General features: G+C 38.6%; 2 protein-coding genes across 2 annotated transcripts in view; both read right to left on the bottom strand.

Moving 5' to 3' along the window:
* Nucleotides 1-16713, bottom strand: part of smyd3 (SET and MYND domain containing 3) — a 92820-nt gene extending 76107 nt beyond the window's left edge. Inside the window, exon 1 of the mRNA XM_038701496.1 lies at nucleotides 16503-16713. Within this exon, the coding sequence (XP_038557424.1) occupies nucleotides 16503-16663 (161 nt within the window). The 5' untranslated portion in view covers nucleotides 16664-16713. The remainder of the gene's footprint in view (nucleotides 1-16502) is intronic.
* Nucleotides 16714-17586: 873 nt separating this feature from the next.
* On the bottom strand, nucleotides 17587-23928 carry LOC119889740 (excitatory amino acid transporter 3-like). The gene is made up of 13 exons (XM_038700546.1): nucleotides 23705-23928; nucleotides 22637-22777; nucleotides 21687-21782; nucleotides 20888-20990; nucleotides 20763-20805; nucleotides 20596-20658; nucleotides 20289-20470; nucleotides 19782-19889; nucleotides 19328-19450; nucleotides 18985-19176; nucleotides 18640-18774; nucleotides 18368-18484; nucleotides 17587-18088 (listed from the first exon to the last, which is right to left on the bottom strand). The coding sequence occupies exons 1-13, from the start codon at nucleotides 23826-23828 to the stop codon at nucleotides 17986-17988; spliced, it is 1530 nt and encodes a 509-aa protein (XP_038556474.1). The 5' UTR covers nucleotides 23829-23928; the 3' UTR covers nucleotides 17587-17985.
* Between the last annotated feature and the right edge of the window lie 927 nt (nucleotides 23929-24855).

Genomic DNA, 24855 nt, shown 5'->3' with positions numbered 1-24855 from the left:
CAGACTGACACTGCTGTCCTCTCCAGTTTGCTTGTCAGTCTGATAACAAGCCAGAACACAGCAGTGTCTGTCTGCAGCCAATTACAGCCAGTAGAGAGGGCATCACTAAAGCATGCACGCACACACACACACGACAAGATGTGAGTCACAGGAACTCTGTGTGTACTTGTGCATAGGCTAGTATTATTTACACATACATAGTGGTGCTATGGGTCAATAAATTCTATCAAGATGAAGTAAACTGATTTATCATGTACACAAACACTTTTTTAATTTCTGATTTGTAAAACACAATTTAAAAATCAAGATTGTAGATTTACTCCTTTTAACTAACTGCATCATTTTTTAATGTGGCTATAACTGACATAATTGATATCAAATGACGTGTGAAATGTGAAATGTGTAAAAACAACCTTCAGAGAATTTTGACCTCATCACTCTTAGTGTTTCCGGGCCACATCAGGCAGCTGTTTTCAGTGAAAAAGCTCTAAAAACCCACTGTGATCAGCACCACACAGCAGACAAATAAAGTTGCCCACTAGCTGGTGAACACATGGAGCATTTAGCAGCTAAATAGCCAGATATTTCCCTCAGGAGGTGGTGGAGACCAAAAACAGAGCAAAAGGAAAGGGAATATGGACATTCATCAGGTGGATACAAAAACGACTCCTATGAAAGATACTGTTGTTCTGTAAATGCTGGATGTGTAAATAAGCAACTATTGCTTACAAGTTCGCAGTTTCAACTTGAAAGGTGAGGACACTTGCTTCCGGTGCCCCCAGGTGGCAACAGAAAGGACACAGACAGGAAAAATGAGGTTTGAGGATGATGACATGCAACAAAAGGTCCACAGTTGAAATCAAACCCGGGGATGTTGCGATTTCATGGTCTGCGCCTGCGATTGCAAGATGACAGGCACGTCCCACACAGCCAGTTTTTCAAGTCTAAAATCTTGAATCTCAAAGTATTTCAAAATGTATTTTTGGGCTTCAGTGAGGTACATCTGCCAGATGCTCAGTCTCACATTTTTGTTTTTAAACTTTTAAATTTCATGTTATTAAACATGGTCATATTGAACATCTCTGCAATGTAGATGAACAAGTAACGACTTGCAACCCTGAATTCTCAGTGCCATGAATTTAATTTTGTGTATGTGTGTGAATGATCTCTCTGCATTACTAGTGTTAGTGTGATTCCAACATTAGAGCTTAATGGTTAGCGACAGGGTTATCAGAGGAGCCCGAGGCTTGTTTGGCATGAGCTCTTGTACAGTAAGAAGTTACTCTGTGTGTTTTATTGTATGACGAGAGAGAGAAAATGAAAGAATATTGCTAATTACATCTGACCATCGATGGTATTATGAGCTTACACACTCACAAAATGAGGTAATGGAGAACATGTTATGATGGATGTAAATACATTAGCCCAGGGCTTATCATGCTGGATATGGGACATGGATTAGATTGGACATACTTATGAATATAACATACAACATAACATGAACACACGTGCATGCACACACACACACACACACACACACACACACACAGCATAGACTTCTGCCTATAGCGAAAGAAGTTATGTGTTTCCTATGACCGCCTATCAGTGCGTGACCAGACCGGACTGTTGTATTTGGCTAGAGGCCCCCACAGGCTTCAACAAGTTTCCAAAACACACCCCTCTTTTCTGTTCTCTTCACTTCACCTTACCACTTAGCTTCTGTAATTTAGAGCTTCCCTCTCCATCCTTCTCCTCTTTTCCTCCCTTACCTCTTCCCCACATCTTGTTATGCCGCGGTTTCTTATTTGCGATAACCTCTTCAACCATGAAACTCAATGGTTAAATTTATTGTCTCACTCTGGGACAGAGTTTCACGAAAACACAGCTATTCTTGTCATGTTGAGACCTACCAGAAACAAGGAAGCCACCCACAGTTTAAGAAACACATGCCTGCAGTATGAGACTCAAAGAAATAACAGCAGATAGGAACAGGCCAGACCTAAACACAGTCAAGTTCTGTGCAGCTTCAACAGATGAACTGAGAACATAACTCAGACGTTAAGAGTTTGGTCACATCACAAGCTGCCAGCCGCAGGAAATCCATCCGTCTTCCATGAACCCAGACATTAAGGCTGCTGCTATCCAAGACCCCATTTTTAAGCCATACTTGCTCCCCGTAGCTTAACCTTGTGGGAAATGTTGCCCCTCAGGAGGCAGTGACATGCTGACGGAGCAATACTGTATGTTCATATGTCTTTTTGATATCAGATAGATTTCCATAACTACCGTATGTCAAAATAAATTCCATCATAATTTCACAGAAATGTGATTAGTGTGGGACAGAATATCTTTAAGAATAACTATTGTAATGTTTCGGGATCTAAGCTGAGGTAGTGGAAGTGAAGCAAAAAGAGCTGGAAACAACACAAAGAAAGCTCAAATAGATGATGCACAGGACATTCAGAACAGAGCAAGTTCTAAATTACATTCAATGAGGAGAAAATAAAATAAGTGTCTAAAAACATGCAACAATCATATTCAGTCAAAAAATAAGGATTTTGTTGTTTTCAGACTCTTTGCTCATCTACATCTAGTATGTCTAAAAATTATAAATTGATTCTTTAAAAACACTGATAAATAAAAAGGTTGGTCATGAGGCAAAGAAGTAATTTTTAACTGGAAAACTGGCATTCTACATTAATTTACTGATATTTTATGATTACATTAACATAATTTACAAAAAGTTTCTATATCTGATGATAGAAATTTGTCAGAGAATTTGTCAATACATATATACTGGGGAATCTATCCCAAGCCATTGTAGGCAATGCTGCAAATCAATGAGGACAGTTTTATGGCAATATTGAGTTTACAGGATTTTGGCATCAATGTGATGAATGTGATTTGCCAGGTATGCAATTCACAGGATTGGCCAAAACCAGACATTCCCATTTTATTTGTACTGTTTCTCAAATTGAGTTTACCAGAAAATCTACTATATCGAGCAATGAATATCAAAAATGCAAGTAAAATGACATATATACGTTGATAAAAGATTCCTACCGTCAGTGCCTTTGGTAATGAAATGTAGATGCGACAACAGAGTCACTGAGAGGAGAGAGAGCGACACGGGCAGGATGAGAGACAAACAGACAGATACCCTGATGGAATATCAGTCCAAAACTAGAGATGCACCGAAATGAATATTCTTGGCTGAAGCCGAAACCGAATACAATGAAAACATTTGCCCAACACTGAACAAGGATGTTCATATTTTTTCCCATTTATTTTGCTTTTTTTACCACTGCATAAATTAAGTAGTCAAAATGTGCTTTTTACTCTGTATTTCCCACAGGATTTGGAGAGACTATGGTGAGTGGTTCTGAGGCCTGAGAGGGTCCGGTAAAGTATGTGTCCATTTACTTTTTTTTTTACTTTACATGTACACATGTAATATGTTTTATACTTTCTGTGAATATAATCCAATGAATCTTATTTCCATACTGTATAGACACATTTTGAAAACCGTTGTCACATGTGTATCCTCGCGCTAAATTCATCACGTCCAACCCAATTTGATAAATAATGTTGCATGGGGTTCTCGTATCGCGCAAAACATAATAACTTCACAGCCTCTCTTCAGGTAGGACTCTCATACTGCAACACTTGTCTTTGTAAAGAGAGAAACAGGATAAAGTCGCTAACCTGCCTGTCAGCTCACACTGGTCTGTTTCAGTGGATTTAGCATAAAGGCTTGAATATGTGTGCACTCCAAATTCTCAGAAACGAGTGACAGAAACACTGTGGGTCAGGTCGTTTGTTGCCTTTTCTAAGAAGTCCACAACAGATGGAGTGGATCTGCTAGGAGACAATTTAGCAGAACAGCGTCTGCAGACGGCAATTTTTGCATCTTTCTTAGACACTTTAAAATGTTTCCACACTACCAACATGTCAGATAAAATTTATTTAGTCTTTTGACTTATTAGGCCACACACCGAAAATGCTGAAATTAAATTTCTATTTTCGGCGTATTCATTTCGGTGGTGGAACATTCGGTGCATCCCTATCCAAAACTGTATATGTACTTACTAAATCACATTAATGCAGAGTTGCACCACAGCAACTCTTGTTATAGTGACCGCCTCATTAAAGTTGATTTTTGGCAAAACTCATACAGCTTGCAACGTGATTTCGAGGCCATCTGAAATGTCCAACTATAACGCCTTAATAAAACAACAACCACATTAAAAACACATTTTATAGTAATGACTCCTTACAGTTCATCATCTGGGATTCAGGAACAAACACCCACACACATTACTCCTTGATTCAAATACACAGAGATGACTCTGTTCTGGCCTCTAGGCAATAACCAACAGTTTGTGAACATACACTGCTACATACAGTATGATACACACATTGATTTAACGTGGTCCAAATATAGATGTGGACCACAACAGCAGAGCAAAAAGAATCAACATGAAAAGACGGCAAGAAAACCCCCGACAGAAATCTGATTTTAGGCTTCATCACTTCATCAAGATGCAACAGAACATCCCTTAAGTATTCATTTTCATACAGAGATTATGATTTCTGCCATGAATCACATCTGTCTCATCTTCAGCCATATTCTCTTATGTTCCTCTGTTCATCTCCCTCCATCTCTTCATCCATTTATTTCCTTCTCACTATCTTTTCCCTACGTTTTTTCTGCCCTTCTCCCTCTGTCTCAGATGTTGTGTGAAGGGATAGTCTTCTGGATGACAGGTCCACGGTTGGACTGCAGGCACAGTAGGAAAACTCATGAATAACATTAAATGAGTTTCATTAGGAACATGCAGAAGGCTGAATTAAAAAAAAAGAAAAAAGGAAGGGTTGCAGAGAGAAGGAGGTATGTCTTCCTCCTTCTCTCTGCAACCCTTCCTCTTCCTCTTAATGTCATAATCTTATTTTGTTATTTTTCTGCCGCAAACATAGTCATGGGGTCGTTTTCTATTTCATGCCCTACATCTATCATTCTTATATACTACACTAGGAGTAGGATAATAAGCAATTTATCCAAATATCTTGATTGCTAAACAGTTATCTACGGAGGCCCACACCACCACCAACTAACAATTTGGATCATCAATTAATTGTTTAAGTCATGAACCTAGCAAAATGGCCAAACGTACAGTATCTTAGATTTTTGACCGTTGTTGGGACAAAATAAGCAATATGAAGAAGACACCTTGGGTTCTGGGAAAATTAGCTCCTTGTATTTTCTCACTCCGCAGGCACAGAAACAAAAAACAGAGAGCCATCAGATGTCACTGCAAAAACCATGATACCCTTCTCTTCTGTTTTTTGTTTTTTTTTGTTTAACATAGATACGTGCCAGGTATGTATTTGGTGTTTACTTCTCCCCTTGGTTTTCTCCTCAAAAACAAAAGCAATATATTTTCTGCCCTTGCAAAAAATCCAATTCTTAATGGCAAACATGAAGTCACCATTAACTGCTCAAAAGATTGTTTTTTAAGATACAAGCCTTGTGAGGGGACACATGATATGACAGAAATGATCGGAGAAAAGAAATCAGCAAGACACACAAAAAGAGAAAAACACATAAAAACTTTCACCGGACAGTGACAGAAGTGACTGAAAGACGCTGGTTTTCCGCATTGATATGCAAGAGGTTGATTACGCACTCAAATATGTGTATATGCGGTCAATTTTGTTAAAGTCTATGCTATCAGACACCTAATTAGGCCTACCTCAGCATGTCTCTGTTGGTGTGTGTGTGTAGCATGTTAATTAATTTCCCATGAGTATTGGCTGCTGTGCTGGAGCCATGAGAGATTTAGTTCTGTGTTCATGTATGTATGTATGTATGTGTGTATGTGTGTATGTGTGTGTGTGTGTGTGTGTGTATGTATGTATGTATGTATGTGTGTATGTATGTATGTATGTGTATGTGTGTGTGTGTGTGTGTGTGTATTAATAATTAGTGAGGTCCTCTTTTCTGGGCTGTCCTGTCGTGCCTGAGTGAATTTTCTCATTTCCAGGCTGAGTGGCCAAAACAGCATGGTATGACTCACTCCTGCATGACAGGTAATGGTGTGCGAGTATATGTATATAAAGTAAATTACTGAGAAATATTAACATAAATCAATTGCAACATTCCTGATGCCTTCAAAATGGTTGAAGACAGCTAGGAAAATAGAAACACCTTTTCATGTTAAACAGGCTTTCCAGAAACATGTGCCTGGTCCGCTCGAGCTGCTTCATGTTTCTGTTGCCTGCATTGTTTGTTAATTGGGAAGACAACATGAAGGAGGTCCTCCTTAAAACTGCTTGATAAATGAGCAGCTCCTCATGCAGCAAAACCAAATCCAGCACAAGGCGTCTCTTTGCCAGCGCTGCTACTGCCAAGTATTACAAAGTGAACGTGAGAGAACGTTAGCATGGGTATTCAACACATAAGCAACACTTCCTGAAGGGACACTACTGCCATCTAGTGTTGCATCGGTGCTACGATAGTACAGCCTTCACAGAACTAAATCACTCAGTACGCTGCGGGCATCCACAGCAACACGAGTTTGGTATGGGTGACTGGCATGTAAAGCACCGCTGTCAGTGTGTGTGTGTGTGTGTGTGTGTGTGTGTGTGTGTGTGTGTGTGTGTGTGTGTGTGTGTGTGTGTGTGTTTCATGTTTTTATATCCCGATGGGAACAAAAACTGTGACGTTTTCTGAGGTTTAAGACTTGGTTTTAGGGTTCAGGTTAGAATTACGTTATGGTCAGGGTTAGTTGGTTAAGGTTAGAGTAAGGGGCAAGAGAATGCATTATGTCAATCAAATGTCCCCACCGGGGTGTGTGTGTGTGTGTGTGTGTTCGAGAGCCAGACGCCAGCTGTGCCACATCCAGAGCCATCCTAGAACCCTAGCTGAGTTCTTAATGGTTGTTTGGAGGATGATTCATTGTCACCTGGGGGGATTCATATGGGACGAGTCTCCTTATGGGTTTATTATCATGATGATGAGAGTACATGCGCATACACAAACACACACAAGAAATATGGCCTAAAGGGAACATCTACCCTTGAAAAGAAGTTTTTTGTACTGTCTAATGTCCTTTTCAGAAATCATTAGTTCCTCCAGTATAGGGTGCAGTCTCATTGCTTTGGTAATTAACTTAGTTTATACAGCTCTTTTAAGAATAAAACTATATAAGATTATCTATATTTAGTAGAAACTTCATCCAAAAAACAAGACAAAACATATAAAATTATATAGTAAAACAAAAGCTCAAATCTAATATACAGATATAAACAAAAGGCAAGACCAGAGAAAAGAAAACAGTTAGGGTGCATTTAGGGGCTATATTTGCATTGCAGCTATTGTTTTGTTAGTATGTATAGTTTAAGTATTGGAGATCATCAGTATGTGTTGGAGCTCTTCCATTAAGTGTACTGAAGGTGGTTTTAAAGAATTTTAAAGGCTATTCTAAACTGTACCAGAAGCCAGTGTAAAGAAAATACACCAGGAGAAATCTGGGCAGATGTGGTTTGATCTCAGATACAAGCTTGCCAGTTGAATTTCCAACAACCAGAATTTAAATGTGACTGAGAAAAAACAAAGAGGATTAATCATCTGAGCAGGCTGTAATAAGGCATGAACAACTTTTTGAGCCAGTTTTGATGATTGAAGTGTAAACAACAACCCACGAAAATCCTAAACTCAGGCGCCACACGGCTCCATTAAAAGCCAAGTGAATGTGAAAGAACTTCAGCATTGGTATCGTAACCAATAATTACATTTTCTGTCTCATTAATATTTAACCGAAGGAAGAACCCTCATGCACATGGACAACAGCGATTCAAAGATTTTCCAAATGAGTAAATGAATGACAGAAATCATATGTTAGTAATTTTATTTCAGACGTCATTCAGAAAACTAATCCTGTCCACACTGTGTTTAAATTATGTGTTATTTATCTGATTTGAGAGAAACATTAGCATTTATAAATAACAGATGCATTTTCTAAGATCAGTGGAATAACGTGAATCTGCAGGGAGCCTTTTTGTTTTACCCAAATTTCTACAGGGAACAAGCACACACAGGCAAACGCTGGAGATTCTGCAAATGGTGGAGAAATACACTTTCATTAATTATGTTACACTAAGCCTAACCACACCTGAAAAATTCATTAGTACATTATAGTACCAACATAACATTTCCTGTTAAGACATGTTGTCCTCACAAGTCGAGTTAAAAAAACGATACACACAGATGTTTTGCTTGATGAATACCTAGCATTACACACATGGAGAGGCGGTGTGTTCCCAGTTTACAGCAAATCACTTGGTTTGTAAATGATACAGCTGTGTGTGTGTGTGTGTGTGTGTGTGTGTGTGTGTGTTTTCCCAACACCAAGATGTTTTGAGACACCTGGGTATCTAACTGCAGGAGGCTGGGAAAACTAAAGGGCCATGGGAAACAGAAAGGAGGAGGAGAGAAGCAGATGCAAGCAAAATAATCTACATCAAGAATGAGGCAGGGAGAAAGAGCAGAGCCAGGTGGGACAGAAAATGTGTTGGAACTATGAGGGATGAGGAGCTGGTGGAAGAGAAGGGTGAAAAAAAAAAACAGGGAGTATGAGAAGAGAAGGGAAGCAGATGGGGGAAGAAAACTGTGGAGAGAGGGGCGAAAGGGAAGTAGACGTAGATGTCAGAAGTAGCAGATGGGAGGATAAATTGAGAGGAGGGAACAAGCGAAAGGAGGACGAGGAGAAGAGGAGGAGTGCTGACTTGCTTTTTGAACTACTTCCCTCCTCTCATCTGCTCCTGCTACTCTTTCAGTAGGCTCATCTAACTGCATCTAAAGTAGCAATCTGCATGCTTCATATACACCACTGCATCCGCACACTCTTATCAATGTCTGCGTGTGTGCAAGCGAGAAAAAAGGGGAAACAAGGGTGTATGCAGAAGCAAGAGATAAACTGTGTGAAAAAGACTGTGAGTAAGAGAGATGGGTGGATGTTTGACAAAGAGACAAAGTTTGTGCCAGGAGATAAAGACACAGAGAGTGAACTGAGAAAAGAACCGTATTCAAATACAATGCAGTGTGTTCGTGTGTGACGAAATACGTCAAAAATATGCGCATGCATTTGACAAGGATGATGAGTGTGTGTAAAAACCAGCCAAGAAGACCCCAAGTCAACTCGCATTTTGTCACTTGAATCCCTGCACTTTTTTTGAAGCAAAGCAGCTAGGGCTGAACACAAAATTTCTAGGGCTCAAACGATTTATCGATTAAATTGATTAATAAAATGCTTCAACACAAATTCTTTGCATCGATGATTATAATGGAGCTGTTTGCAAAGTGGAGGAAGAGAAAATAGCGAGGGACAAAGAAGAAAGTGTCCAAAGTATGGGATTATTTCAAGCTAAAGAAAACAACAACTCGAAACTTATGTCACCTTGGCAACAGCACGATGGCAGCTGAACAAAAAGCTGTCCTGCCAGCGGACAACAGACAAGATAACAGTAACAGCAACTTTAGAAATTAACTGAAATCTTGATTGATTGTTGAGTTGAAGGCTAGCCAAAGAAAGCCGCAGTCCTCAGCTGAAAATGTGCACACATGCGTTTGTTGTTCTCCTTTTTGGGCCGTCAGTTGTAACATCACTGTCATGAGTTAACTGGGTGTTGGGAGCTGCACCTTTTAACTCCCCTCCAGCTCTCTGTGTAGCTCAGACAATCCCTGCTACCTGCGTGTGCTAATCGATCCTTCACCCATATTCTTTGTCTTTATAACTGTTATCTTTATAATTACAAACAACAGCTGTTTCGTGTGCAGGATCACTCATTTCGAGTTTCATATTTTCCGTGTTTTCTTGACAAAACGTGGTTTGGAGACCTTCGTCGGGTGACACAACGACTTCAAGACTGCCATCATATGACGGCAAGTTGTGTGAACTGCACAGCCATCGGCCGACGCTGAAAGTTGTGTAGTCTGCACAAGCCTTTAGTAGCTATAACTTGTATAGCACTCGGGGGATGTTTGTGTTTGTAAAGCAGCAGTCTAGTTGTTGGTCTGATGTTTTCTGTATGACACACTAATAAATATCTATCACCTATAAACGTGCACAGCTGATCCCGTTGGGGGTGGGGGGGGCTGCCGCCACAAAGCAAAAGTACTTCTTAAACGACGCATCGATGAATCGTTGAAATAATCTATCGAAGCTTCGAATACTAAAATCAAAATCGCCATATCACCTGCTCGCAAGAGCCGTGATTTTTGTGTCAAAATGTGTCAAAATATCATTTTTAATTAAATACTGGCCTGGAGATGTCCTGGTCTACACATCATATTCTAGAGACTTAAGAACACATCTTTTTTTTGATACAGATCCCCGCAAAAAAACCCCATCATAATCATTTAAATATTTCAATTCAATGAAAATGAGAATAATGATGTAAATGATGTAATTTCCCGCTAGTATCACAAATTATGCAATTGCAATATCAGTCAAAATACTAATACTGTCCCAAAGTTACCTAACCACTGTGATGATGGAGTGGGCTACTTTGGCCAGACGATGGTAAAGCCTCCTCTGTGCTGTCCAGTGTGATTGACTCTTCGGCTGACAGCCTCTCCGTGGTGAGTTATGACTGTGTGGAAATCTAATTTTCTCCACTTCATAGATGATGAACAAAGGCATTAAAACGGGAGATTTACAGGTAAAACATGAGACTAATGTAGGCTACAGGAGTGGAGTGTAATGGTAGGTAAGACGTACTAAAGAAAATACACATCACATGCATCAGCTAATGTTGCCTTGTTTTTACTTTTTGTTCAGCTTCCCTCTAACAGGCATTTACATCCAGCTGAAATTAGAACAAAACTCTGAAGTCAACCGCCTGTCAATATCTTTTATGTTTTTTGAAATAATAAGGACCCTTTGGAAATTAGTTTATCCAACTTTCAATCAAAAGTTTCTCGCTATAAATAAGACAAACGTTTTAGATGTTGTTGTTTTTTTTACACTGTTCTGCAAAGTGTGTGTGGCTGTGTGTGTTCCTGTGTGGTCCAAAGAGACAGTGAGTGAGAGATTGGTGTCAAATAAAAAGACTTCATCTGACAGAGATAATGTTGCCCTGCCCCCGTCGCCTAACACACACGCGCGCGCACACACACGACCTGACAGCAGAGAGAAACACATCTAAGTTGTTCTTTGGTCTGTCAAAACCAGAGGAAAAACCCATCAAAGCGTGTGTGTTTGATGTGTTATCTGTCCAACAGAGACTGGGTCGCCTCTCTTCTGCCTCCATCTTTCTCTGGAACTTCCTCTTCCTTCTCTCAGTTTCAAGGCTAAATCTTTAGCTGTCACTATGACTGCAAATCAGTCTCTCAGGTTGTATGCAAACAGCAGGAACTGTTTGCAAGTTAATCAATGACTTTCATCTGACCTGTAAAAGCAACATGCTCGGAGTTGTGTCAGTGTTACTGCCTGATGATGAAAAACAGAAGGGTGTCTTATTCTGTTTTCTTCATTGCATCGCATGCATCTTACCAATTTATCACCACGAACTAATTGGAAATGACGGAGGCGGGGCTAGAATACAGTCCTCCCACCGCCCTCATTTGATTCACACAAGACAAGTGCATTTTTCTTTTTCACTCAAGCTGCTTTGACGAGCAGTTTGCAACATATTTCATCAATAAATGAAGGCCAAACCTCCAAGTCACTCTCTGTCTTATCATTATGTTTTAATAGGCTCATCATGTGACCACATATCCTGTCAATAATCATCAAAAACTTCACCACTATAACATAATACACAAGTGACATGTGAAACAGGTGGGCAGTACAGCAGGATTAACATTAAATATGCATATATTTCAGATACAGTGCTTCATAAGTCATGAGACATCCAATAAAAACTATTTATCTCTCTGATTAACTTCAAACGGACTTCAGAGACACACGATGAGTCGGAGCACACCGACACCAAAGAGATTTTTACACCATGTTTTGTAATTAATTAGCAAGCAATGGTGACGTATTTCTCTGCTTGACTTTGCATTTGTGCCATCTGAAATGGTAAAGAATTCTAATCTGAAAAAACTTTACGCTTTTTCTGTCTTTGCTCCTCTTTTATCTCTCCTCACCCGCTCTTCGCTCTCTGTGAGTCTGAGAACCTCTAATAGTTGTTTGTTTGCTGACCCCTGGCGATCTGAATCCTGCTGGGATGTGTGTGTGCGTGCGTGTGTATGTATGTACTCTCTCAGCGTTTATCACTCATTACTTACATACAGCCTTCAAGGCCTGTAATTAACTTCAGCTTTGATGCCCCCCACCTGCTCGCTTCCTCCACACACACGCGCGCATGCACAGCCCAAGGCAAAGATCGGTCTCAGAGATGTGAAGTGTGTTTTCCTGTTTTCACTAAAACACTTTACAATTAGTCTCACAGCATGACTGAGTATTGGAGAATGTGTGTGAATCTCATTGCAAGAACAGAGATGTTTTTTATGTTTGAATGCATGTTTGTGTGTGTGTGTGTGTGTGTGTCTGTGTGTGTCTGTGTGTTCTACAACACCAACATAACTTGCAGATCTCTCACTGATATGAAGTCAATAGAAAATGTGCAACAGACATTCTGACACTCGGCTGATGAGTGTCGGCCACAAGCCAAGCAGATGTAGCCATGACACCTATTCAATATTTCAAAAACATGATCATACGTTTCACAATTTGGCCTCTGTCTTATTTCATAACACACACACACACACACCGTTGTTCACCCCAAGCACAAAGAAAAATAATGGAATTCAGTGGAGGGACACTAATTTGTTATTGATTTTCATTGTTATGACTTTATCTTCCTGTGTGAGAGGGTAAATATGTTATTTTGAGATATTGAATAAATGTCATAGTTATAATGTTAAAGCTTGTTGCCAGCGGCCCTAAAACCATGTGTGTATGTGTGTGACATACCTTAAGCTGTAGGTACGTGGACATTAAAATCATAAAGCAAGATATGAGCCTGCCTTTTCTCTACTTTAGCAACATTAAACACCTTGTGAAATCATTCTGCCATCATTTGGTAGGTGCAAAAGCCAATAAATCAAATACTCTGACATAAAAATGATAAAAAAATTTTTAAAAAAGCCGGTATCTGTGGCTAAAAGCATGGCCAGGCAGGCAATAATTTCATTCTTTGATTGGCTGTTCTACCTGCCTACTTACCTACCTGTGCGCACTCTGCCAGTGCGCACTTGTAGGTCCGTGCACTCACTGCGCATGAAAATGTGCTTTAGGGGAGTAGCTTTGTAGGGAGGCCTGAAGGGTGGGATTTTTTTGGTTGGATATTTTCAAAATCTAGCTGTCGCTTGCTAGTTTCTCCAACGTCAACTACCCCAGCTTTAAATTTTACTGCCCTTTTTTAGTATGTTAGTATACAAATATTTGCTAATTAGCAATAAGGCTGATGGAAAAGTCCTTTGTTTTGCAGGTATTTGGTCATAAAACAAAGTTCACCAAAGAGTTTACATTTCATCTCGAGGGGGGCTTTAATGTGTGTAGCCAGTTCTGTGGCAATCCATCCAACAGTTGTCGAGATATTATAGTCTGGTCCAAAGTGGTGGACCGACTGACACACACACTGTCATCTCTGGAGCTACGCCACTAGCGTGGCTGAGAGTGACATAAAAACAATCATAAAAGTTACAATCAGATAGATCTGGGGTAAGTCAACCAAACAATAGCTTGTTTTTGTGGGTAGAATAATCATTTGCAACAATGGACATCTTTATGTCAGCCCTACCAACATGCTGCTGTTCCAATAATGTGGGAAGCACTTTTATAAACCATATCACCACAAGGACATCATGACTACTAGGCATCATAGTAATAATTTTATGTGTAAACCCAAGTGCATGTCTGCTGAATGATGCATGTCTATCTTGCCTCACACTTACATAAAATAAGCAATACTGCCCTTTTTCTACTAATTCTCTACATTTACATCCCTGCAGGACATTTGTTAGCTATTCTTTAGCCAAAATGACTAAGCTCACAGGGGGTGAAACACCTTCAAAGGTAAATAATTATTAACTTTATCTTTATCTGTGAATAAAGTGGATGTTCTTCAGAGCAACATTAAGTGATCACTGGCTGTTTAACAATTACAAACGGTACTTTGGAATCACAAACATGCTTTTTGTCCGCTGAGACAAATGTAGTACAAACCCAATGAAGGGAGCTAGAATGGACTGTATGGACCTTACACTTCTAGATACCCAGCTGCATGCAAAATGAGATTAGTGGGTTGAGGCATGCTTGTTTTTGATGAAGCTGTAACCAGCAAATGTTTAGTATCTTTCCTTGATACATTTAACTGAAACTGTTTAGGTACTACACATACACCTACACATTTATCATTTGAAAAGTCCATCCTTTTCGAGACTTCTATGTAGATTTTTTAGACCATATTTGAAATCTGAGTACAAAGTGCTAGATGTTCATTGTGGAAATAAATGGTTTTAAAATCCAACTATTAACATGTATGTTACATTCTGACTATGTATGCTATTGTGTTGCCAAATAATTGCCAGAAGATTGTAGCAAGGTACTGTAGCTTATACAAATCAATTACCACCAAACCACTGTGTCTGTTCAGTCCACACTCCTACGCAGAAAGCTGGACGGCCACTGTCAACTGGTGCTACCTATACTTAGTGTTATTTTCCCTCAACATATTGAATAAATAATATTGTGTTATCAAATTCCATACTTTTCTATACTACTGTGAAGGAAACACACACATATGTATACACATGCATGTATGTGTCAAATATACAGAACAGTCTCTCCTTATTATAGCATATCTGTCTCTCTCTCGCTCAGCTTTCTTACTGTGAATCCATTTTTCAGTATCCACACCTAACAGCATCTGATTATCATTTTCACCAAAGGAAAGATGCCTAATAGCGCAGTCCTCTGATATTGTATATTATCAGATATCGTAGTGCATATATCTTAACTTTTGAGCTTGTATTGATCTTTTCTCAATGCTTAGACTGCACAGGATCACACAGTGTAAGAAGTGAAGGGATAATCATTTCTAATGGAGTAAGAGGAGACATTTAAAAATGTGCAGTTGCTGCTGAACTGATCATGCTCTCTCTAAAGAAAACTTTACCTTCATCTGGAAATCAAAACTGGACATGAGCTACATCTTTATATTCTCCCAGAGGTGATGTGCATTAACTGCTCTCATTAATCATCTACCATTTGCTACTGAGGCTCATATACATACTGTATTATAGCCCACAGTAATTTACCCTTCATTCACCTTGCAGTGCCTGCACCAGAAATCAGCACATCACACTGTAACATGTCTCTCTCCTAACCATTCTCATTAAATCCACATGCAGTACATCTGTTTAGCTTGATGAAGTGAAACCCACTTGAAACCCACACTGCAGTAGAGGAAACTCAGGCTGCCATTCAAATCTCTGTATTATTTAATGCGATATAAAACCAATAACCATTAACCTAGTGTTCACCCCACTCTATGTGTATTGTGTAGTGTATTCCAAATATCACCTGAATATGCGTACAAGTACAGTACTGGCAACAACACAAGAAGACTAGACCTTTTTGACAGAGAACACCTCTTGCGCAAGATAATGCCCTACATATCAGATAATAAAGCAAAACCAACTTTAATGCCCGTATCATGTGAAATTGTGTTTTAATTAGAAGTGCATATTCCCATATACCCCAAAAATGTGACAATTAATCACATTACCAAAATTCAAGTGATGTGGCAGTTTTGGCCAACTACTGCTACTTCTATGGTAAAATAAAGTACTTAAATACAGCACAGCAGTAATGTTTCCTAACCTACATCCATATTAACATTGATGACAATAATTAATGAGCCATTTTTCACCACAACCCACCTGCCATCCATGTCTGTGCAGAAGAAACTGTTCACAGTACCGTCTACAGGTTGCCAGGTGTGATAATCATCATATTTACATCGATATTTAACTGTTATATTTGTGTAATTGTTATTTTGTCAGCTCTGCTTTATGGAGGACAGATTTTAACACAAAATTATCTGCACACTATTTTTGCCTTCTTACTACCTCTGAAACCAGATGACCAAGTGACAGAGCCAAGGTGCCATCTAGTGACGAGTTGATGAACTTAGTTGCATCAACCAATGTACATTTGAAGTAGCTAATAATTAAGATTCAGAAACCCCTTTGCTGCACACAAACGTAGCAGTATATACCAGACAGTACGTATGGTTAACACACAAACTGACAAAAAATTGAGAACGAAAATATCAATGAATGAATGTGAATTGTATCTACTTTATCTACTCAGAGTGCTGACACGAGCTAGAAATATGTCCGCATCCACCCACACTGCACCTGAGCTACACAGAATATTAAACTAAAAGCAGGACGCTAGTACTGTAGAGGACCGTGTCTGTCTCACCGTGTGAAGCAGTGGTGGCAGACATCTCTGGCCAATTTGTTGGACACGCAGCACGCCAGCGGCTCGGCAGAGTACACCAGCTCTCCCTTCTTGTTCCTGGCTGTCGCCCGCAGACCGTTGCCTTTTCCCGGGCTGACAAAACGCTCCAGCTTCGAGGCCATAGTCGGTTTTCCCTCCACGTGAACCGAGCAGTGTTTACATCCGTAACAGACGCACACGTTGCGTCATGGCGTCACAAGCACGTACACGTCAACTTTTCCTGCCGCTCTTTCCTATTATCAAAGTACTTACACTGATAGGGAATTTCTGCCCATGAATAAATAATTAAGGACATTAATATTAAAGATTGAAAGTGCTTGAATAAGGTTTTAAGAAATCATCCTTGATAAAATAAAATAAAAAGTGTGGTTACAGCCAGAGTGTACATTAATATCTAACCAACACAGCAAAAGAAACACAAAAATATTCTTTACAAAATATATCCTGTCGCTTTCTAAGTTTTTGACGCTGACTATATTTTGGCTTTTTGGAAGACAGAAGAGTCATTTATACTTTCTATACACTTGTTATATAATAAAAAAAGTTATATAACTATGAATTTTCACTAAAGGAAAGGTTTACACCAAAATTCAGCTACATCCAGTAGATAATAATGTAATATGCAATCCTCAAAACAATATGAATAATTTTGTAATATTGCCGGGCAAATTCCACATACATAAATCGACATTTAAGTCTTTTCTTTTCTTTTCTGAATGATCTCATTACAGGAGTTTCAATAATTAATTATTTTGGACATACACTCTATTAGGTACACCTAGCTAAACCTAATGTAGTCTACAGTTTGTGGTCTAATACAAAAGTTGTACAATGAATCCTCCCTCCATGACAATCATAATGTTCAGTTTCTGTTGAAACTGTTTCAGGGAGGTATTGATTCTGGAGGGTTCAGTTTCTGGATCTGTTAAACTGTATTGTATTATACACACAGGTATTTCTAATATGTTGTCAATCACATTTACATCAATGAGGGTAGGTTAAATAGCACACACTTTTTAACAAAAGAACTCTGAGATTGTGAATATTACTTTGTTATAAATGCCCTTTATTTATGTTATGTTCAATAACAACATATATTTCAGCAATTCAATTACATGACTACATTGATATCTTACATAATACATTGTACTATTACTATCTATAAAATATGACGACCATATTACTACCATACTATATTGTACTATTAGTATCTATTTAATATTACTACCATATTATCTACCTATCTACACAAGATTTGCATTTGCAACAGTTTTGTCAGATTAAGCTTGCTGAACTACTGTAAAACACAAAATATATACACCATATATGTCAAATAATCATTTTCACAAAAAGCCAATGGGATACCACAATTTTTTGGCACTGGAGAAATCAAAGTCAAAGTATTTAATTGATGCCTGGTTACTGTAATGTAGTCTCAGAGTGATTACATTGCTGGTGTGGTATGAAGGGACTCAGTAGCCTGAATAGAGCTGCTGGAATGGCCCTCGTCATTCTGGATGTGCCCCTGGATATCACTGTCACTTGTGCTACTCAGACAAAAGACAACCCAGCCATCAGTGGTGTGATACAAACAGTGAAAACTCCAAAGTATAATGTAGGGCAATCTCCAGCTGCTGCCATAACATCTATGTCTGATGTCCACTGGGTCTGGTTTACATTAGCTGTAAGATGTCTTAAAACCTCGCTTTTGTTTATCCACCTTGTGTTTTTTTCAAGTCTGACAAATGCTGGAGACCCACACATTCTGCACAAATGTACTGAGTAAAAATGAAATTGCAAAAATCCTGAGGCATCTAGAATATCACCTTGTCCTGTCCTGATCTTGCCTCTCCATTTCTTCCAGTTCCTTTCTGGACAGCTGGTCTACCAGTGCCACACCGATGCAGTCTCCCAAAACATTAACAACAGTGTTGCAGCGATCTCTGAAAGACATAAATCACATTCAACTATGAAAGCAGATATGTGATTTCCTCACAATTGACTACCAGACGCAGAAAAGGCAGCTGTAATTCCTTACAAAACTATTCATTAGAGATTTTGTGTGAATGTCAGACTTCAAACTACAGGTCCAACTCACAGCAGCCAATGTACAAACACCAAGGTGGAAGCGTCCTTCGCAGGTAAGGTGTTTGCAGTTAGAACAAAGAAGGTGGTCACCACTCCTGTCACTGAGATCTGTGCTGCACCTATGCTGGAGACAGCTGCTGTCAGTCTGCAAACACACAAACTCTTCAGTGAACGACTAAAGTGGATATTTAAAAAGACACAGAAATATAAAACTCTACCACGTATTTTTAAGTCACTACTTAAATCTTAAATGTCTTATATAATGAACTTTTAACTTACATTTATACAGACATTATTATTTATATGATTTTCTACTGAACAGAGTGAGTGTCAAAGTAATCTGACTGAGACTTACACAAGGAGGATTAACTCGCTCAAGTCTAGATGGACGTTGCTGAGTTGGGAAACAAAAACCGCTGCGACCACCTCATAAATGGTCGTTCCGTCCAAGTTGGCGTTGGTCCCAATGGGCAGCATGAAGCGAGAGATTGTGTGGTCTATGTTCCTGGCCTCACAGCATCGGAAAGTGAGTGGCAGCGTGGCAGAACTTGGGGACACAATGCATCCTTCCTTAGTGACACTAATCATTTAAATTAAATCATAAAGTATAATCCCTTGGTGATAGATATAAAAATAAGCGCTGGTGATGAACGCACAGAGCTAATAACAAAGAACCAACCCCTTAAAAATCATCTTACCTGGACGAGGTGAGCAATGCAGCCAGTAAGGCAGGAGAAACTCCTTTAATCACTGACCATGGGTTACGTCTCACCAACAGAAGATAGAGTGTTGGTAGAACTATTACTCCGTGGATTGCGAGCCTGTAACACAATTTAATACACAATAGATTTTTGGGGGGCAGGCCACCCTTTTGGTTTACATCCGCATCAGGGATCGTGATAGATGATCTCATAACTTCGCGAGTGAATATACTGGCCCATAACTCCTGCTCTCATGCAAAGTATTTGAAATTTTGTTGGCTGGTATCAGAAACACTCTGTCCCCATATGCCTTGAGAGTCAGTACACCAAAACAGTATTGTCAGAGATATTAAGCATATCAACGTGTCACTATGAGGGTCGGAAATGCTGCTAAATGTACAAACAAATTGGTATTTTGGTAGCAGTGCTAACTGAGGAAAGGAGAACATACCCAACAACAACCACAGCCAGGAACTTTCCAAGTTTGTAGGTAGTTTCCCAGACCTGAACCTCAACAATATGGCTTACAATCATGAACATCAGTCCTAATGGAAAGTAGCTGGAGAGAATACAAGAAAATTAAAAAAGAAAGGGAATCATTTAATGACTTATCAAACATTTGGGATTGTCTGATACCTATTACAATATTACTCCAAAAGAAACCAAAAGGAAAAATCTGACATGATTAGGAATAAATATAATTATAAATATAATAATTAGTTAAAATACTTTAAAAACACAAGCAAGATTAACGAAGGGTAGAAGAGTGAAAGCTACTGCGATGTTTTCTCAGTAAGACAATTTTGCTGTTGTAATATACACCTCTCCAAGTCAGTGTCCATGTATAACACTCACACAACACTGCAGGATATTTGCTCTATTTATGTATATAGATTAAATATTGACATATGGAATTCTCTTATTCCACATTTATATCAATTATGCCGTTTCACTGTACCACAAAATCAGGTCAACCACATATTTTGTGTTCTCGTTGAGGATGGTAAGGATGTCCACGAGGATTTTCCCTCTTTGTCCCATCCTCTTGAGGATCAGTCCGAAAAAAAAGGAGCACACAGTCAGGCCCAGCACGTTGGTTTCGTCTATAAAGTGACCCACCTCTCGCACATCAGTGGCATTCTGAGACAAGACAGGAAACTCATTAATGACAGAGGTTCGAGAGCAATTTCATGTTCAGATTATGAATTATCACTGCAGATCTAAACTTAAATAATTTTCATAATGATAAGGGGGAACGGTTTTACCGTTTCCAGGCTAGAATTTGGCTCTTCTATGTTTATTTCAAACTCCAGCTTCTCAGTCTTGTACTAAGAAAAAAAAAGGATCACATTCTCACATAAATATTACATCGTCTCCATCATGGAAAGCTTGGAAATGTGTGGTATATGGCATACCTGAATAAAAAACCTACCTTTTGTAAGCAACACCGAACCAGATTCTGTGGCACTATGTTTCTATAAAGAATAAAGAATAGTCAAACAATACCATCTACCATCATACCACCTAATCTCAGATATAATGACACTTTCTTCTCACCTTACTAGATCAAACAAGGTGTCAGAATTGATGAACTCTTCCTCATCATCTGTCTCAACAGTGTAAGCAACCCCAGGCTTAACGAGCAATACTAATGTTAATCCTACAACACATAAAATACATAAAAAATGACTTTCATGCTAAAGCTGTTCTATAGGGGCTGATAATTAATGGAAACAATTATTTCAATAGTGCTCCACCTATACAACATGGTATAAATGTTGCAGTGTTTATATAGGCCTAGTTTTCACGTATTCTTATTTTTTAACTGCAAGTTCTACTTTTATTAATATTATTGTTTCTATATTTTTTCACTTATCTGTATATATTATGAAATAGCACATGTACATGTTTTTATTTCACACATGCTTTGGCAATCTAAAAATCTGTTTCCCCTGCCAGGATGCCAAGATTAGGGACACAACTGTAAATGCTACACATGATTTTGCTTAGATTTTTTATTAAAAATCTTGTATGTTATTCACTTTTGCATTCAATAGGAAAACTTTAAAAAATTCTTTTAGAAATGAGGAAACACATGATGTAGTGCAAGCCAGATCTGCTGTGAGAACTGCTGTTGGGTTAACCAAAATAAGCTGGCACAAAACTTTTTCTGCTAAATACTATTAGCAATTATACCATAAAATATACCAGAGCTTGAGCATTATCATTAATGATCAAGTCTTCTTGTCTCTGTGTTTTATAGTTGCTCTGTGACCTTTTGTAACCAAAAATAAACTCAGTATTGAATTTCATGATAATTAATATGCATAAAATATAGAAAATATATCTCTCTTACCTACAGCCCCAGACATAAGGGTCGTCAAGACAAAGTACACTGCTGCGCGCATAACCATTTTTCTGGAGGCGTTACCAGCACTCAGACCAGAAACTCCTATTAAAAAAATATAGAACATACAATTCAAACCGAAGGTCAGAGGACCAGCAAAGTTATTTATGAGTAGATATATACACCTCTGCAATTTAAAATTTATTATTTACATATCACAAACATTACAGTACTGTTAATTGATAGTGATTGCAATGTATCCAAACAGAGTCTGGTGCCAAACATTTTGATAGAGATCTATGTTGTTTATTATAATTATATTGGTACATGTGAAAATGATTTAATAATGCTAAAGGACCAGAAGTGGTTTTGCAAATACAGTATCACCCCTTTAAAGGGTTAGTTCAACCCAACCACAAAAAAAAAACATATTTTCCCACTTCCACACAAAGCCAATGAGCAGGACTTTATAAATCTGTTACATTCAAGCCCCTTCCAAACGAGTTCACACAATGCTGAAGATGGAGTATTGAATTTGGAGTAGGATATGTAGCTATTACATTTACTCTGCCTAAATAATGGAGTTTTATCTTGGAACTGAGGAAATTCCCCTCTATTTCTGTAACTATTTCTGAACGTGAGCCTGGGGTGAGCTCACCAGTAGGCAGATGTCATAAGCAGATTCTGAGATATCTGAGTCTTGCACTGCCACACTGGAGGTGGCAGGAAGTTTGTTTGTGGACGCTTGTCTTTGCAGACAACAGTGTTCCAGTTACTCTGGATAATGTACAGATTTTGCAGTAGTATTCATTGGGACCACTTTCCAACAAAGAAATAGTCGCTGTGACCACAAGTAAATGATACACAATTCACATGCAGGCTAATGGGCTTAAATCTGACAAACCACCAGTATGGACCTTTTAAATGCCGTGAGAGTGAGAAATACACCTCTAGTTTACCTGTTATCACACCTGTCACAATGAGAGGAACGGTAACCAACTGAAGCATCCGTGTGAGTATCTCTCCTGGAAAGCGGATGTAGAGCTTGTCAAAATCTGAAAGACGAAAGTTGGTCTTGGCAATCACGCCACTAGCAGCACCTGTGTGAAAATAACAAAAATGTATTATAATTAAAACAAATAAATGGTTTAAAATTCAAGATTCTTGAGTCCTTCTCGCTCATTGAAAAACCCAGAGTAACCCTGTGAGTATGTGTAAATATTTGTAATTTCAAAAATATGACTGTTCATCAACAAGTCTATTCTCAGTGTATGTGCACTGGAGGTTTAAAGTTTCCACAGTGTCCCTTCAAAAATGGTATCACACGGTCACATTTCATCACTTCAGTAGTCATGTAATTTAAATGCAATGATTCCAACTCTTCACTAGATGGCTCTGTTTAACCCGGAGAGATCAGATCTAACGCTGGTTTGTAACATGACTAGCTGCAGTTGTGTGTAACGTGTTTATTCTTACTAGTGTCAAAATGTAATCCTTAGTCCCAACCCAAATAGTATCATGTAACATAATCTATATCCTCCTAACCCACATAACCACCACAGTGAACAGCGCCGCAGAAAACACTGGATTAATTCGGCTGCCATGTTTAAATCACTTATCCCCATGACGACGCTTTGTGCTTTGCTATGGCAACACAGTGTGGCGTTTTAATTTAATTTTCCACAGATCATAACAAAGATCAATGACAGACGGTATTTAGCTAATTACTCAAGTAGGTTATATTATGTTAATGTTGCTAAAGTTTCCAAATATTGTCACTTGTGGTGAATTTGGGGTGTTTCTTTTAAACTGTTAAAATTACTATTAAGAAAAAAGTTCACATTATTTTAATTTCTTTCCCTAAAAATGTATTTTATAACGAATAAATTATTATTACTGCCAAGTGATGTTTCTGTCATTCAAATATATTTATAGCTTTAATGTTTAAGGTCAAATTGTGAGGCCTAACATTAGCTAACGTTAATGCTAACGACATTAAAGAACATTTAATTATCGTTAAAACTTACCCAAGGTACCAGCTACCACACTTGAAAACACAAATACATTCTGGACAATGTAGTTCCAGCATTTCTTCCTGCAGATGCAAAAGTATTTTATGACAGCCTCACTATCTAATTGTGAGTCCTCCATTTCCAGGCAGGTAAACAAAAAGTAAACAAACTGGCACAATAATCGATACTTGAAGATTACCAGATGAAGTGAACTATACAGACTATTTCATGTCAATAAAGTTCTGCTATTTTGATTCAAAACGAGATTTGGCTTCGAATCAAAACAAACAAATATGGTAAGACCAACAGAAGTAAACAGAGCAGATGCCCCTCTATCCAGATTGTTGAGTCTACTAGGGAATGAAAATATGTCTCTGTACAGTGACACTGTCCTGTCATTTTAGGTTCTAACATACTAGTATTCAGTCACAAAAATCCTCTCTCATGTCAATTCATAATGCTCAAAGAACTGATCTGGTAGTGAGCAGGGCTCTGGGAGTGAGTGTTTAATGAAATGTATGGGGTTCATTGTTCTTATGTAGTTTGTATGATGCTTTTGCAATACTGTTATTATACATTCATGCCAATAAAGCTAATCTGAATTTGAGTGAGCCACATTGAATTTGACATAGACAAGCTTTGTGCTCATGCGTTTGACTTTACCCCACATTAGGGATTTCCTAGTGAGATTAGATGAGACATTACATTTACTCATTTGGCAGACGCTTTTATCCAAAGCGACTTACATTTGAGGAACATACAAGCATCAACAAAGCATCAAATACAGCTCTACAACAGAGATCTACAACTGACAATACATACTAGTAAGAGCGGCAATATACTATTAAGAACTAATGGCACATATCGCATCAACAGGGTAAATACCTAGGGAGAGAAGTAAGAGTTAACAAAAAAGTGCAATCAATACAAGAGAATTGTAAGGGGATAGAAGAACACAGGAAGCGCATGTTAAAGGTGTAGAGGAAGTGTTCTCTGAAGAGATGAGTTTTCAAGAGCTTCTTGAAGTTTGAGAGGGACATCACTGCTCTGATAGCATGTGGTAGCTTGTTCCACCATTGAATGCTTTGTGTGAAGGGTTGGCAGAGCCAGGCAGCGTTCGTTGAGAATAGTGGCTGAGAAGGAACATAAACTTATGGAGTTTAGGT

This window comes from Micropterus salmoides, unplaced genomic scaffold, assembly GCF_014851395.1.
Source record: "Micropterus salmoides isolate LMB-PRFRI ecotype aquatic unplaced genomic scaffold, ASM1485139v1 Ms_hic_scaffold_6, whole genome shotgun sequence".
Lineage (NCBI taxonomy): Eukaryota > Metazoa > Chordata > Actinopteri > Centrarchiformes > Centrarchidae > Micropterus > Micropterus salmoides.
Note: the sequence above shows the minus strand (reverse complement) of the source record. Positions and strands in the feature narration are given on the sequence as shown.